This window comes from Drosophila nasuta, chromosome X (assembly GCF_023558535.2).
Source record: "Drosophila nasuta strain 15112-1781.00 chromosome X, ASM2355853v1, whole genome shotgun sequence".
In the NCBI taxonomy this organism is placed as follows: domain Eukaryota; kingdom Metazoa; phylum Arthropoda; class Insecta; order Diptera; family Drosophilidae; genus Drosophila; species Drosophila nasuta.
The window spans coordinates 10,890,559-10,903,262 of NC_083459.1; the positions used below are offsets into that span (position 1 = coordinate 10,890,559).

A 12,704-nucleotide genomic window follows, 5' to 3' on the forward strand; every position below is an offset into this window, starting at 1 on the left:
AAGCCTGTCCATCCCTGTTAAAGCTTGTGTGCGGTGGCAACTCTGGACGGTCCGTTTCATTTTGAAGAGCTAATTGGTGCGCAATAAAATCATTATAAATGGAAAAAGAGAATAAAATCTCCATCAAGCGAGGGGCGCAGACAGTGCAGCACATTTCTTCAGCTTCCGGCAAAGATCTGTTGGCCCAAAGTCGAATCAAAGTGCGTGAAGCGCTGAATCGAGCCTGCAAGGACAGGCAACAACAAATGGCGTCAGTAAAGACAGCGTCGAAGTCGCCACCAAAGCGCCAAGGATATTTGCTGTCCCATTCAGAGAGGCTGCAAATGTCCGCGAAATTGCAAGCAGCCAAGAAGAAGAACGACAACAACATCAACAAAAACAACAACGACCGCAGCAGCAGCAACAAGAACATCAAGATCAGTGTCGCGGCTGCCACGAAAAAAGCGCACGCCGCCCACTCCGCCCAAGTCTACGCTAAGACAGCGAGGCCCACGCAAAAGCAAGCTGGAGGTGCGTACATTTCACAAGGATGATGAAATGGAGTTCTTCAGTTCTGATTCGCCCAAAAAACGTCAAAGGAAAAGTGCCATCAATGCTAAGGCTCTTAAAATACCTGACGAGCCAACCGAACAAACAACGGAGTCTCAGCTGCAGCTGATGGAGCCGCCGCCAGACAAGCGTGTGCTCCTTTCTGAGTGCAGCCAGGAGGAGTTTCTAGGACTATTCGGTCTCATTACGCACGAGGTGGCCAAAGCACTGTCGCAACGACCCAAGACTAAATGGAAGCGTCGCGTCGCCCAGAATAAGTTTTATGGCCACCAGGGCGCTGTGAGGCGTGCAAAGACGCTGAAGACGACGGCCGAGAAGAAGCAGTAGAATGCTCAGTCAGATGGGGACCCAGTGAGGAATCATATACTATAGTTATTTTTTTTTTACCCACAAGCGTCAAGTGGAAAACATGAGCAGGACAACGAAGACAGAACTGGAGAAAAATACATTTATATTTACATCGCATATACTTAAGTAAAGTTGAGTTGGCAAAACTGATTTGTTTTACTTTGAAATTAAATACAGCGTAACAAAATTTCAAAATGTTTTATTTTTGACCGCTTTTTCTGTTCTCTTTTAAATAATCTGGCAGCACTGCCAAATAAGCAGTGCATCCCTCGTAATGTTTACGCTACTATTTGTCAAGTGGCAACTCTGGCAATCAAAAGCGGCATTTTTGAATACCTTAAATAGCAATCAGCTTCTGTTACATGTCAAATAGAATGTATTGTGATTTCTATAAGTTTTATTTGCAAACTAAATTTACTCTAAAATGAAAAGTAATAATTTCGATAAGGGAACTAATCTGGTCAATAAGCAGCATATGCAAATTATTTTATAGTTCAGTTGTAGTCGATTATGGTCCAAAGCTCAATGGAAGTTAATTAATAAAATGTGATTTGGACGCTGAAGTGCTTTCGTTTTGAAGGATGAGATACAAGGAGAGAAGCAAGAGGTGGAGACTATATTGAACATAAGTAGGAGGAGAAGTAAAGACAGGAACTGAATTTAGAGGAGGCTAAGCAGCATATTTTCCTCTTCAATCTAAGTTAGTTTACTTTTTTTGTATCTTTGATTGGAGTCGTTACATTTTTATTTTCCTTTTAGCAATTACAAATAAAAGCGCACCAATTGTGTGCTTAACAAAACAGTCGCTATCCAGACGAACAATTGTTGGCTGAGGAACTGAGGCCAAGGCGAAGCAGCGGCATTGCAGAGATCCCCTTGGCAGAAGCACATGAAGACTTTCTTGTGGTTGTAGATTGTGTCGGCGCAGCGATCCATGTTATCATCGGGGCCACGTTGCACGCACATGCGTTGAATGGCCAGATCGTAATCTGCAAAGATTTATAGAATATTATAAAAATGTATGCGAGCAATACGGCTATCGAGGATTACTTACCATCGAGGGCGTAGGTACCGCCGCCTTCTATCACCTTGCCACACCAGCCACTGGCGCAGGGAATGGCTGAGAGGCCGGGTTCGCGCTCCACGTCGGTGGCATTGAAGCTAAACGGATCCTTGCAGCTCCCCAGTTCGCCACGCGACCTGCATTGGTAGCAACGTCGCAGTGCCGCTGGAATAAAGTCGGGATTGTAATTATTAATGTGTGTGGAGCGTGGCCGAGTTGTAAACCAAAGTTTAGAAGCATTAGCTCTGAAATTTGTACAGCTTGAGCATTTGGAAAAACTGGACAAACAAAATTCGAGGTATGTTTTGTATTTTGTATTTGCTGCTTTGGTGTAAGTATTTTTATTTTAAAATTTGTTATGCGTTCAAGTAGTTTTCCAAAAAATAATTAACAAAGACTAATCAACATAAATTTGCATGTCTATGTAGATTGTACTCTAAGCGATCACAGATTGCCATTAACTTTTATACCCTGTTTCACTTTGTGATGACGGGTATCAAAAGTGAAAATTGTAGTTCACTGTAAATTATATTACGCATTCACAAACACACACACAGAGGCAGTTGCATGTGCACCGAAACACACACTCACACACATACTTGGAGCTTGTGCGCATGCGTATGTGTGTGCGAACAGAAGACTTCAATTGCCAGCAAACTTGTGCACAATTCACTTACCATTTGCCAGAGGTGCCTGGCTGGCCATTATAACGAATATCACAGTTGTAATCAGCAATACGGACGCTTGCATATTGCACTAAATAAATTATCTTTGAAAGAAACAAAAAAATTCGTATAATTAAAAAAAAATTGCGTTAAACGCAGCGATGTCGATGGTTTATTGTTCTGCGTTTGTTTTTGTGTTGGAGCGCAGTAAATAAGGTTGCCACCTGGCACATATGTAGTTATGATATATGTGCCAATACAACATTGCGTTGTTGCGTGTGACCAGACACATCGAATCGGTTCGCAAGATGGCAGCACTGGTGTAGTTTTTCCTATTGTGTCGCAGTGTGTACACACTGTGTCATAGTTTCGTTGTACTATTTCAGCGAAAAATTCATCATCTCAATATCGGGCGTATTTATTTTGTTGTTGTTATTTTCATTCAACAATAACGCAAAGCAAAGTAACGAACGAACCTCAAATGCAGCAATCAACACGCTAAGCAACAAATCTCGTACAAAAAGGAAACAATTTGCAAGCGGAGTGCACACAATATAAACTTGAGTAAAAGCTGCAGTACGTATCACAAAAAAGCAAAAAAAAAACAAACGCTATGAAATTTTGCAAAATTGAGAGAGATAGACATCAACAGCAACAGCAACAACAAAAGTGGCCACAGCAGCTGTGCTGCGTAACATGCGCAAGCAATGAAGCTGCAATAATCAAATATTTAAATAGAAATAATCTGCGCGTTTGTCATTCCATCAAACGGCGACGGTAACGGCGACGTCGACGTCGCTGCCGCCCTGCAACGTAACCAGCCATAAAGCTTAAAACGGTGCTGCGGAAGCGTCACTGCTGGCGTAGGCGTTGTTGTTGCTGCTGTTGTGTGTGTGTTTTTTTTTTGTAATTTATTATAAATGCAACACCTTGCAACTTCAATTGTGGCTTGCTCAAGTTCAATGCTTCAACTCGCGAATTGTTATTGTTATTATTCTGTTATTCTGACTCCGTCTCACTCGCTCTCTCTCGCCGTGTCCGTGTGTTTGTGTGTATTGCTGTGCTTCTCTAACAATTTTTTCATGCATCCCGCAGCAGCTGCCCGCCCACCCATCACCACCCCCCCTCGTTAAGCAAGCAATAGAGGAGAGCGACTGCTGCAACTGCTAAAAGAGGACGCCATGGACAGCGTCACGCAAACGATGACAACAACAACGGGCAGCAATGCGCTGACATCATCCTTCACTACGAAGAAGAAGGATGCCGCCGCCGACAAGGAGAATCTCTGGTGAGTTTCACAATTGATCATAGTCAGCTGTCCCCCTTTCTCTTCGTCTTCGCTGACGTTTGCAATAATTTTCGGGTGCTGCCATCTCTTTCTCTATTTTTCGTTTTGTGTGTGTGTTTGTGTGTGCCGGCTGCAGGTGCTATTCACCATAGCCTGCCTACCACGCGCCACCCACAGCAACACACCTCACCACACCACCCATTGCCAAAGTAAGCAGCTGATTTCATGGCGGTATTAAATTTAGTGCATGTTGTCATTTTTAACCTCAAACCTCGTTTGGCTCACACACACGCATACACCTCGACATGCGCATTTAGTTGTGTGTGTGTTTTTTTGCCAATTTTCTCTTGTGCCGATTTTATGAATTTGTGGCATAAACAAAAATCCTAAACGTTAAAACGGCCGCAATTAATAAAGGTACAACATTTGTGTTTGGCAGAGATAGATAAGGGCATACGCAAAATGAGAGAGCGCGAGACAAAGAGAGCGTAAACTTTTGACGATGATTCATGAAACAAGCTAAATCGAGGGCAGCGTCGTCGGCAGCGCAGTCAGCAGCACACCTTTTGCTTTATCAATCTTTTTGCTGTCGTCGTTGTTACTGTTGTGTCGAGTCTAATGAGCAACGCACACACAGACACTCACACACATTCGCACACTTTTGAGCTATCGATAGTTGGTCAGCTGTCAGCCAAGTCCAATTGGAATTCGCATTGTCCAATAAGCTCGAATTGATTTGAGCCGACTCTATACGTGCAAGTGTGTGTATGTGTGTGTGTGTGTAGGCGATGTTGTCATCGTCCGAATATGTACACAAAGAGAGCAAAAAGAAGAGAAAACAACAGCAGGTCGCGCATGTGCAGAGAGAAAAATACAAAATGCGAAAGAAATTCTGATTTCCTTTTAACGCTTGAAGCAAAACACATTTCACTATATTTGTTTTTGCTATTTTCCCACTAGTTTGATATTTGATATGGTGTTTTGCTAGCAAAATTGTTATCGAAAATCGATAGTCAGTTGGTTTGAGTTTAATTCAATATGCAAATAAAAACAACTGCGTGATATTTTTTGCGAAAAGGCAAAACACATTTGCAACATTTATCAACTAACTTGTTAACTGGTGTCAAATTTATCTAGCAATATTATTGAATTGACTGTTGTCAGGTGTAAAGTTATCGGAAATCGATAACAAGTAATAATACAAAATATGAATTCACTTTTTGCGCTAATGCGGAACAGATCTCATTACAATATTTGATATTGTGATAGCAATGTTATTTTGGACAGTTAGCATTAACGATATTGATGAAGTTTGACCAATTGATAGTCAGCTATTTAGATAGTTTTGTTATTTCGATATGCATATATTTTTATTATGTATTCGTATATTCTTCGAGGGGTTTTCCCCAAAATAGAATGTTTTACATTTCTTCGATAAACACGACGTCATTGTCGTTGTCTTCGTTCTCGTTATCGTTATCGAAATGTCTTTGCTGCTGCTGTTGCTGCTGCTTATCGAAGTTGTTTTGAATACGCTCTAACAAATCGGTGGCTACCAGCGCAAAATCCTCCCACAGAGCATCCGGTGTCGCTTCAGGATCTGCTTCCCCCTCCTCTTCGTTATGTCCCTCCTCCTCCTGGTCTTGCTCATGTTCCTCGTCGCCAGCCAACAACACACGCTCCTCATCCAGATAATCCGCCAGCAGCTCGCTCACCTCGTCCAGGATGTTGCCACTGCGGCACAAGGCGGCCGCACACTGCACATCGATCAGGAGATTCCACAGCGCCTGGCACACAATGTTCGCGAGGAACCAATCCTCCTGCTCCAGGGCACCACGCAACAGGAGCGCCAACAGTTCGGCACCACGCAGCTGGAGGAACGGAGCACGCTGTTCGCCATCGCCCAGCAGATTGACGAGCACTCCAATGGCACAGGTGCGCAGCTCGTAATCCTGGCCACTCGCCTGCCGCGTCAGCTGTTGCACCATCAACGGCAATCCGCCGGCGGCGCAAAAGCAACGACGCGCCTCCTCGTTACGCGTCAGATTACCGAGCACACGGGCAATCTCCACTTTGGTGGGCAGCGCTCGCGGAGATTGACATCGTGCCAGGGCATTGGCCAGCTCCGTCGACAGCTCAGCGATGAGGCTATGCAACGAACCGGCTGCTGGTGTCGCTGCCACCGGCAGTTGTCCCGGCTTGTCCTGGTAGAAGCAGAGATTATGCAGTGCACCGAGCGTGGCATGCAACAGCTCCAGCTGCTCCAGTGGCTGTTCCACATCGGCGCTGGCGTCAAGCACAGCGGTGGCATGCCTCAGCAGACGCAAGAGCACGGCACCGAGGTCATGCAGATTACCCAGGCCGGCGCCAACCTCGGCATTGACGCTCATATTGGCCACGACACGGATGAGCTTGATCTGGGCATCGAGGAGGGATTCGCTACGCTGTGCCGGCGAGCTGCGTTCGCTCAGCTGCTGCAGCACGTCCAGGAGATACTGCATGGCCACATCGTTGTGAAAGTACTGCAAAGAGATGGAAGCGAAGATAAGTAGAGGAAGAGGACAAACGGAAGAACGGAACTCACTTGAATGCGCGCCGTCTCGTGCTTGGCCAGAATGTTGCCCAGCATGTAGCCCAGCCGACTGAGCACTGCCAGCAGTCGCTCGCTGCTCTGCTGCGTCTGGTTGAGCTTGCCACACGATGGTCCCAGGAGCATGCCAATGCGTGCCGCATACTGATGCAGCGTCTCGCAGCAGTCCGCATCCTCGGAGAGAACGCTGCAAGCGACGAGACGAGTTAGCGACAGAGTCGAGGATGAGGATGAGGATGATAATTCACTTGAGGCTTACCTGAGTGTGCGCACCACATTCGCTTGGACCTCCAACTCGGCCATGGCCACCTCGGCGGCGCGTATGAGATGCGGACACGCCAGCTGCAGTTGCAGCTGCAACCTTTGCTGCTGCTTGGCGACATCCGCGAGAGCGCGCAACGCCGCCGACAGCTGATAGAGCGTGTGCAGCGGGGGACCGCTGAGGCGACGAGTGGCGCCCGCCTCGTTGAGCATTTGCAGATGAAGGACCATCAGATCGACGGCACCATGACGCGCCAGACGCGACACCAGCGTCTGCTGGCCGCTCAGCTTGCGCTGATTCGTCTCGGGCTTAAGCACGGCAGCCGCTGCAGTTAGCGCAGCTGTGGTGGGCGAGGACAGCGGCGCCTCAAAGCCGCTGGCCCAGTTGCGATTGAGCGCATCGTCACGTTCCTGTGCGCTGCTGGCGGTGAGAAAACGTATGCAGCCGTAGGCATAAATGCAGGCCTCGGGTTCATCGAGGGGCGACGCATGGCCCAGGCCATCGATGAGCAGCTCGAGTACGTCGTGCTCGTGGAATAGGCCGTCGTGCTGTTCATGGCGCGCCACCTTGAAGATCAACTTACAGGCACCCGTCAAGTTGCTGCCCGTCACACGCAGCTGCAAAGCAAAGAGAGAGACAGGGAGACAGGATAACTTTCGGTCTGAGTGGAAGTTGGGAACATCAACACACTTACCGCTAGGACAACGCGTGCAACGGCGAGCAGGACGCGCGGTGAAGTGCATTCCACGAGGCCGTAGAGACCGCCCAGGATGAAGGCACGCTTGAAGTGACGCTCCTGCTTGCGCACACGCGTGTATAGCTCCTGCAGGATCTGTGGAGGACAGAGAGAACGGGGATATTATCAGAAACAGAGACTTGCACTTCGCCTTCGACTCCCTTCGACTTAGCTCACCGCATTGATGTGCTGCACTGTCTCGGCGCTGCAATCCTTGAGCCCCGCATGCTGCTTGAGCAGCTCGATGAGTGTCTCGGTGCTGCACTGGCCCAACAAGGCGCCATTGCGTGTGGGCGGTGGCGCGGTGCCCTGAGTACTCGCTGCTCCCGGCAATGCGGGCAACTGACGTGGAGCGCCGGCTGCTCCCGCCGCTGTTGTTGGCGTCGTCGTCTTGCCCTTGAGCTTCAGTTCAACGCCCGCTGCAGATGACGGTGTCGTTGGCATCGTCGTTTCGTTCTGCAGATAACGCATACTGTGTGTGGCAGCAGAAGAAGAGACACCAATGAGCAAACGGGAACGGAGAGAAGAGGATACTTGTCGCTACTTACGAAAAGGCGCTGGGCGGACGTCCGGCTAGCGCAACTTTGCCGTATAGCACGCGTCCGGGTTCGCGCGGCGTGATTGGACGTCGAGTGCTGACCAGACGAGCGCCACCTCCGGCTGCCGTCGATGCCGTCGCCGCTCCCGACGTTGTTGTCGTGGACAGATCGCCCAGAAAGAGTTTCGCCTCGCTGATGAGCTCGGCGGACGTCTTGCGTCTTCCCATTCCCATTCCCATGCCCATGCCGAGACCCAGTCGCAGTCCACAATCGGCTGCAGGTTTCTGCGGCAGCTCCTTTTGAAGCTTCTTTGTCTGAAGCTCCGGAACTGCTGCTGACTGTTGTTGTTGTGATGGCATCTCCTGCTTTGGCTGAGTTCGCGTCTCGCTGCGCGAACGTCGCTTTAGCAGCAAACTCATCCTCTCCCTGTTCTCTGATCAAATGTGATCTAATTTTTCTGTGTATTATTTTTTTTGGGGTTTTTACGCGTGCCGCGCTGTTGAAAGTGCACACTGGGAATGCCAAAGACGTCGCGTCTCCAGGCTGCCAACGGACAAGAACTTCATCAGCTTTGGAAAATATTTTTCGTTTGGGCCTTTCGTGCACCATGCCAACCAAACCTGCAACCCACACACGACTCCCGCAGGTGCGAGCGAGTCAGCGATACACAGCCAGTTGTGCCGGGTTGCTTGCATGTCTCTCTCTCACGAAGTGTGAAGCGAGCCACCACCGGGCAAAACGACATCCAGGCCACAGTGGTGCAAGATTCACAAAAAAAAAACTATCAATGAATTCTTTCGCACTAATTATTTCATATTTTAAGTCGTTCCTAATTGATATTTATGTGTGTCATAGCATTAATCTCAATTTGTTTCTTTATCAAATCTGGTCAAAAATGCGTTTTTGTAGGAAAGAAATAACCTTCTTTTAAATTGTCATTTGATTACTGAAAACAGTGGATTTCCATTATTATTCAAGTCTCTTTAAAGTAACTATAATATATTTTTAAATTGAAATTAATCGATAGAATATTGTTAAATGAAGCTAAACAACAAATTTGTGATTATATTGATTGCATTTCCTTCTGTAAAAGAATATCGCATATTTTATTTATTGGTTTTTTTCCATTTTTATTATTTAGTCCACAAATAATCTTCCTTGTATAAGAATGACACATTTAATTTATTATATTTGTTTTCATTCAATCTCATGTGAAGTAATATTGTGAAAGAATATTTTATTTGTAATTTCACCAATAATGTAAAACTACTTTTCTTTCTGATTTTCATTCAAGTTTCTATTATTACATTTCATTTTAATCGGAAATTATGTTATAACACTGTTTTAAAAAGGCGATTACTAATTGTGAAGTGGTGCATTAAAATGCTGTTAAAACTGTTTTGTATACAAAATCAATACTTTTCTAATGATTCACATTGAGATAAAGCAATGCAGTTGCATAGCAATGATTAATTTGTAAAGTATTTGCAAAACAATTGTGGAATGTTATGAATAGAATGCATTAATTACAGTTTGCCATCGATTTCAGCCCACTGTGCGGGACAAAAAACACCTTTGAATAAACAATAGAAGAGAGCAGTTAAAAACTAAAAGTCAGAAAGCGGGCAATCGATATTCGCAGCTCTCGCAGTTCGCAGTTCGAACTCGCGCGGTTTTTTTTTTTGGTTTTAATGTTTTGCTTTTTTGTTGGTGTTGTTGTTTTGTTTGGCACGAAGGCAACGCGTGCTGCCAGGAGGAGGAAATAGGACCATTGGCGTCGTCCATCCAGTTGCCCCAATGAATAAACGCCATTTGCATGTCATTCAGTCAGCCAGTCAGTCAGTCAGTTGGATGAATGAGTCAGTTTGGTCAGCACTGGGAAGTGAACAACTTTTCAATCGAAATATTTAATTGGATTTAATTGAATTGCACAAAATGTGTTGTGCTGAAATTGCATGGCCCGTAAAATATTGACTCAGGTCAGCGTGTTCCACTTACTACACATACATATACATATATAAATATATTTGTATATAGTAAATTGTATTGAAGAGAGGGAGGGAGAAGGTAGAACAGGACGACGTCGACGGTGTTGTTGCCACCATAAATAGGGGACGCATAGGGATGCAATTAGTTTGATTGCGTGGCATGACACAGTCTTCAGCTTCTGTTCTTTTTTGTGGTGACACGAAATTGGGGGCAGCGTTAATGTAGATTGCGAAAATTTGATAGCCACTCAAGAGTAGGAGCGAAGCGAAGAGAAAGGAGCAAGAATAGGAAGTGACCCAATTGTTTTTAACGACACCTCGCATTTTGCCCCGTTGCAGGTCAGCCATATTGAATGAAGTACAAACACAAGGCAGCACAAAGTTACCATCAAACAAATCTGTACTAGTATTAGGTGATAATGCCACTGGCAAGACGACACTCATTGCCAAGCTGCAGGGCGTCGAGGATCCCAAGAAGGGCTCCGGCCTCGAGTATGCATACATTGATGTCAAGGATGAGTACAGAGACGGTAAGCAAGAAGATTTATTAAGTATTATAGTTATCTATTATATATTATATTTTTCCTTACTTCTTACAGATATGACGCGCCTAAGCGTTTGGGTTCTGGATGGCGATCCAGGACACACAAATCTGCTGCACTATGCGCTTAACGAAACGAACTATGCACACACCCTCGTCATATTAACAGTCTCGATGACACAGCCGTGGGGCTGGCTCGAGCAGCTCAATCAATGGATCAAGGTGCTGGCCCAGCACATTGAGAGCCTGCAATTGGATCCCAAAGAGAAGGAGGCGGCCCGTCAACGTTTGGCAACGACGTGGCAAAGCTATTGCGAGGTCGGCGACGATTTGGATCCCGGCTCACCAGTGAAACGCACCATGCACAACAATTCTATTGATGAGGATGATCTGTTGCCGCTGACAGAGGACGCACTAATTACAAATCTGGGCCTCGACATTGTTGTCGTTGTCACAAAGGTGAGCAGACGTTTTTTTCTGTTGGAAATTATAACTTACCTAATGTATATAAATCTATATTTAGACGGACTACATGACAACGCTTGAGAAGGAGTACGAGTATCGAGATGAACACTTTGATTTCATACAGCAATGGATACGGAACTTTTGCCTGCGGCACGGCACCTCGCTCTTTTACACCAGCGTCAAAGAGGATAAAAACTGTGATCTCCTTTACAAATATCTAACGCATCGAATTTATGGTCTACCATTCCGTACGCCAGCGCTAGTCGTTGAAAAGGATGCGGTGCTCATGTGAGTATTTGATCTACTATATTTTTTTATTGCATTACATTGCTAAGCTAATTTGGATCATTTGAAATTACAGTCCGGCGGGTTGGGATAGCCTCAAGAAAATAAGTATTCTATATGAGAACATGCATGCGGTCAAGGCCGAGAATCATTACACAGACATAATCAAAGCGCCGCCAACACGAAAGGTATGCAGAAACTTGTGATCGATCTTGGTCAACTCATTTATTTGTTATATTTTCAACTGCTGCAGGCGGTTTCCAATCGCGAGACAGAGGTGCAAACGGAGGACGAACAGGCGTTTTTTGGCGCGCCAGCAGGAGATACTCAAGCAAGGTGGCCAGGTGCGCGGTGAGTCGCCGTTGCGTTCTCAAGGCGCCAGCGCTGGCGGCAACAAGGCCGGACCACGTACGCCCGGCAGTGCCGGCCAGAGTTCACCCAAAAAGGTAAGAGAACGAATATGCATAGTGAAATCTCTTTTATTAAAGGTTTCCAATTTTAGATCGATCCCAAGCTGACGCCTGCCACGCCGGGCGGTGAAGGTGTGCTGGCCAACTTCTTTAACTCGCTGCTACACAAAAAGTCCGGTGGACCAGCTGGCGGACCGGCAGGTGCAGCCAGTCCAGGCGGTGGCATGGGCACGCCACGCACCTCCAATGGCACCGATGCTCTGATGACGGCCGAGAAGTTGGCCGTGCGCTCAGATGCCGCTGCCGAACTGGATCGATTGGCGCGTAGCGTTAAAAAGGATATCGATCTGTCCCAAAGTGAGTGTTGAATGTGTGTCTGCGCCACAACAGCAACTGCAACCACAACCACAACAACAACAAATATCTACAGTAACAACAGCAACACACTAAACAACTGCAACGTCTACACAATGATATCAACGAGATAAACATCTGTTAAACAAACAAAAAAAAAACAAACAATTGCTGCTGCCCATTAAATGAGCAATGCGCAGCGATTGAGATGACATCAGTAGCGTTAGTTTAGCGTGCAAAAGTATAAAGTATACAACATATAAAATGAAGAGAAACCCATATGAAAGACATCAAAGACACACAACATTTATGGAGAATGGGCCAAGGTCTTATTCTTAGGTAAAAAGTGAACACACACAGTTAGCTTATCGTTTCCGACTTGTCCGACATGCACGTGCTTAATCTATACGTATTTAAAAAAAGGAAACAGAAAATATAAATATATTTATAATAATTATGATTTATTATTATTTTTCTTTTCTGTTCATTTGGGGCCACACTTGTGTATAATAATAATAATAAATTATTTAAATTATGTAATTGTTGAAAGTGTAAATTACAAAGTGCGATGCTGTTGTCCACTGAGAAGAGATTCAAAACAAAGCGATGCTCATGCCCAAT

At 45.8% G+C, this 12,704-nt stretch overlaps 3 protein-coding genes across 3 annotated transcripts; 1 reads left to right on the plus strand and 2 right to left on the minus strand.

Moving 5' to 3' along the window:
* Positions 1-1,325: 1,325 nt before the first annotated feature.
* LOC132795277 (protein quiver) lies at positions 1,326-2,837 on the minus strand. Its single transcript, XM_060805926.1, has 3 exons — positions 2,638-2,837; positions 1,952-2,125; positions 1,326-1,886 (listed from the first exon to the last, which is right to left on the minus strand). Exons 1-3 carry the CDS (start codon positions 2,708-2,710, stop codon positions 1,660-1,662), a joined length of 474 nt encoding a protein of 157 aa, XP_060661909.1. The 5' UTR covers positions 2,711-2,837; the 3' UTR covers positions 1,326-1,659.
* A 137-nt stretch (positions 2,838-2,974) lies between these two features.
* Positions 2,975-12,276, plus strand: LOC132795276 (cytoplasmic dynein 1 light intermediate chain 1). The gene is given in 9 exon segments (XM_060805925.1): positions 2,975-3,201; positions 3,721-3,913; positions 10,368-10,558; positions 10,628-11,028; positions 11,093-11,322; positions 11,396-11,507; positions 11,573-11,620; positions 11,622-11,765; positions 11,822-12,276. Coding segments are annotated over 8 exon segments (1,509 nt in total). The 5' UTR covers positions 2,975-3,201; positions 3,721-3,806; the 3' UTR covers positions 12,098-12,276.
* On the minus strand, positions 5,279-8,505 carry LOC132795275 (armadillo repeat-containing protein 2). Its single transcript, XM_060805924.1, has 6 exons — positions 8,050-8,505; positions 7,679-7,973; positions 7,460-7,597; positions 6,763-7,382; positions 6,498-6,690; positions 5,279-6,435 (listed from the first exon to the last, which is right to left on the minus strand). The coding sequence occupies exons 1-6, from the start codon at positions 8,457-8,459 to the stop codon at positions 5,335-5,337; spliced, it is 2,757 nt and encodes a 918-aa protein (XP_060661907.1). The 5' UTR covers positions 8,460-8,505; the 3' UTR covers positions 5,279-5,334.
* Positions 12,277-12,704: the final 428 nt, after the last annotated feature.

Bases quoted from the DNA above. Each gene is read 5' to 3' on its own strand.
- LOC132795275 (XM_060805924.1), bottom strand. From the start codon at position 8,459: ATGAGTTTGCTGCTAAAGCGACGTTCGCGCAGCGAGACGCGAACTCAG. The intron at 7,974-8,049 runs GTAAGTAGCGAC...TGCCACACACAG, and splicing joins CGTCCGCCCAGCGCCTTTTC to TATGCGTTATCTGCAGAACG. The intron at 7,598-7,678 runs GTGAGCTAAGTC...TGTCCTCCACAG, and splicing joins CAGTGCAGCACATCAATGCG to ATCCTGCAGGAGCTATACAC.
- LOC132795277 (XM_060805926.1), bottom strand. From the start codon at position 2,710: ATGCAAGCGTCCGTATTGCTGATTACAACTGTGATATTCGTTATAATG. The intron at 2,126-2,637 runs GTAAGTGAATTG...ACTTTATTCCAG, and splicing joins CCAGGCACCTCTGGCAAATG to CGGCACTGCGACGTTGCTAC. The intron at 1,887-1,951 runs GTAAGTAATCCT...AAATCTTTGCAG, and splicing joins CGGTACCTACGCCCTCGATG to ATTACGATCTGGCCATTCAA.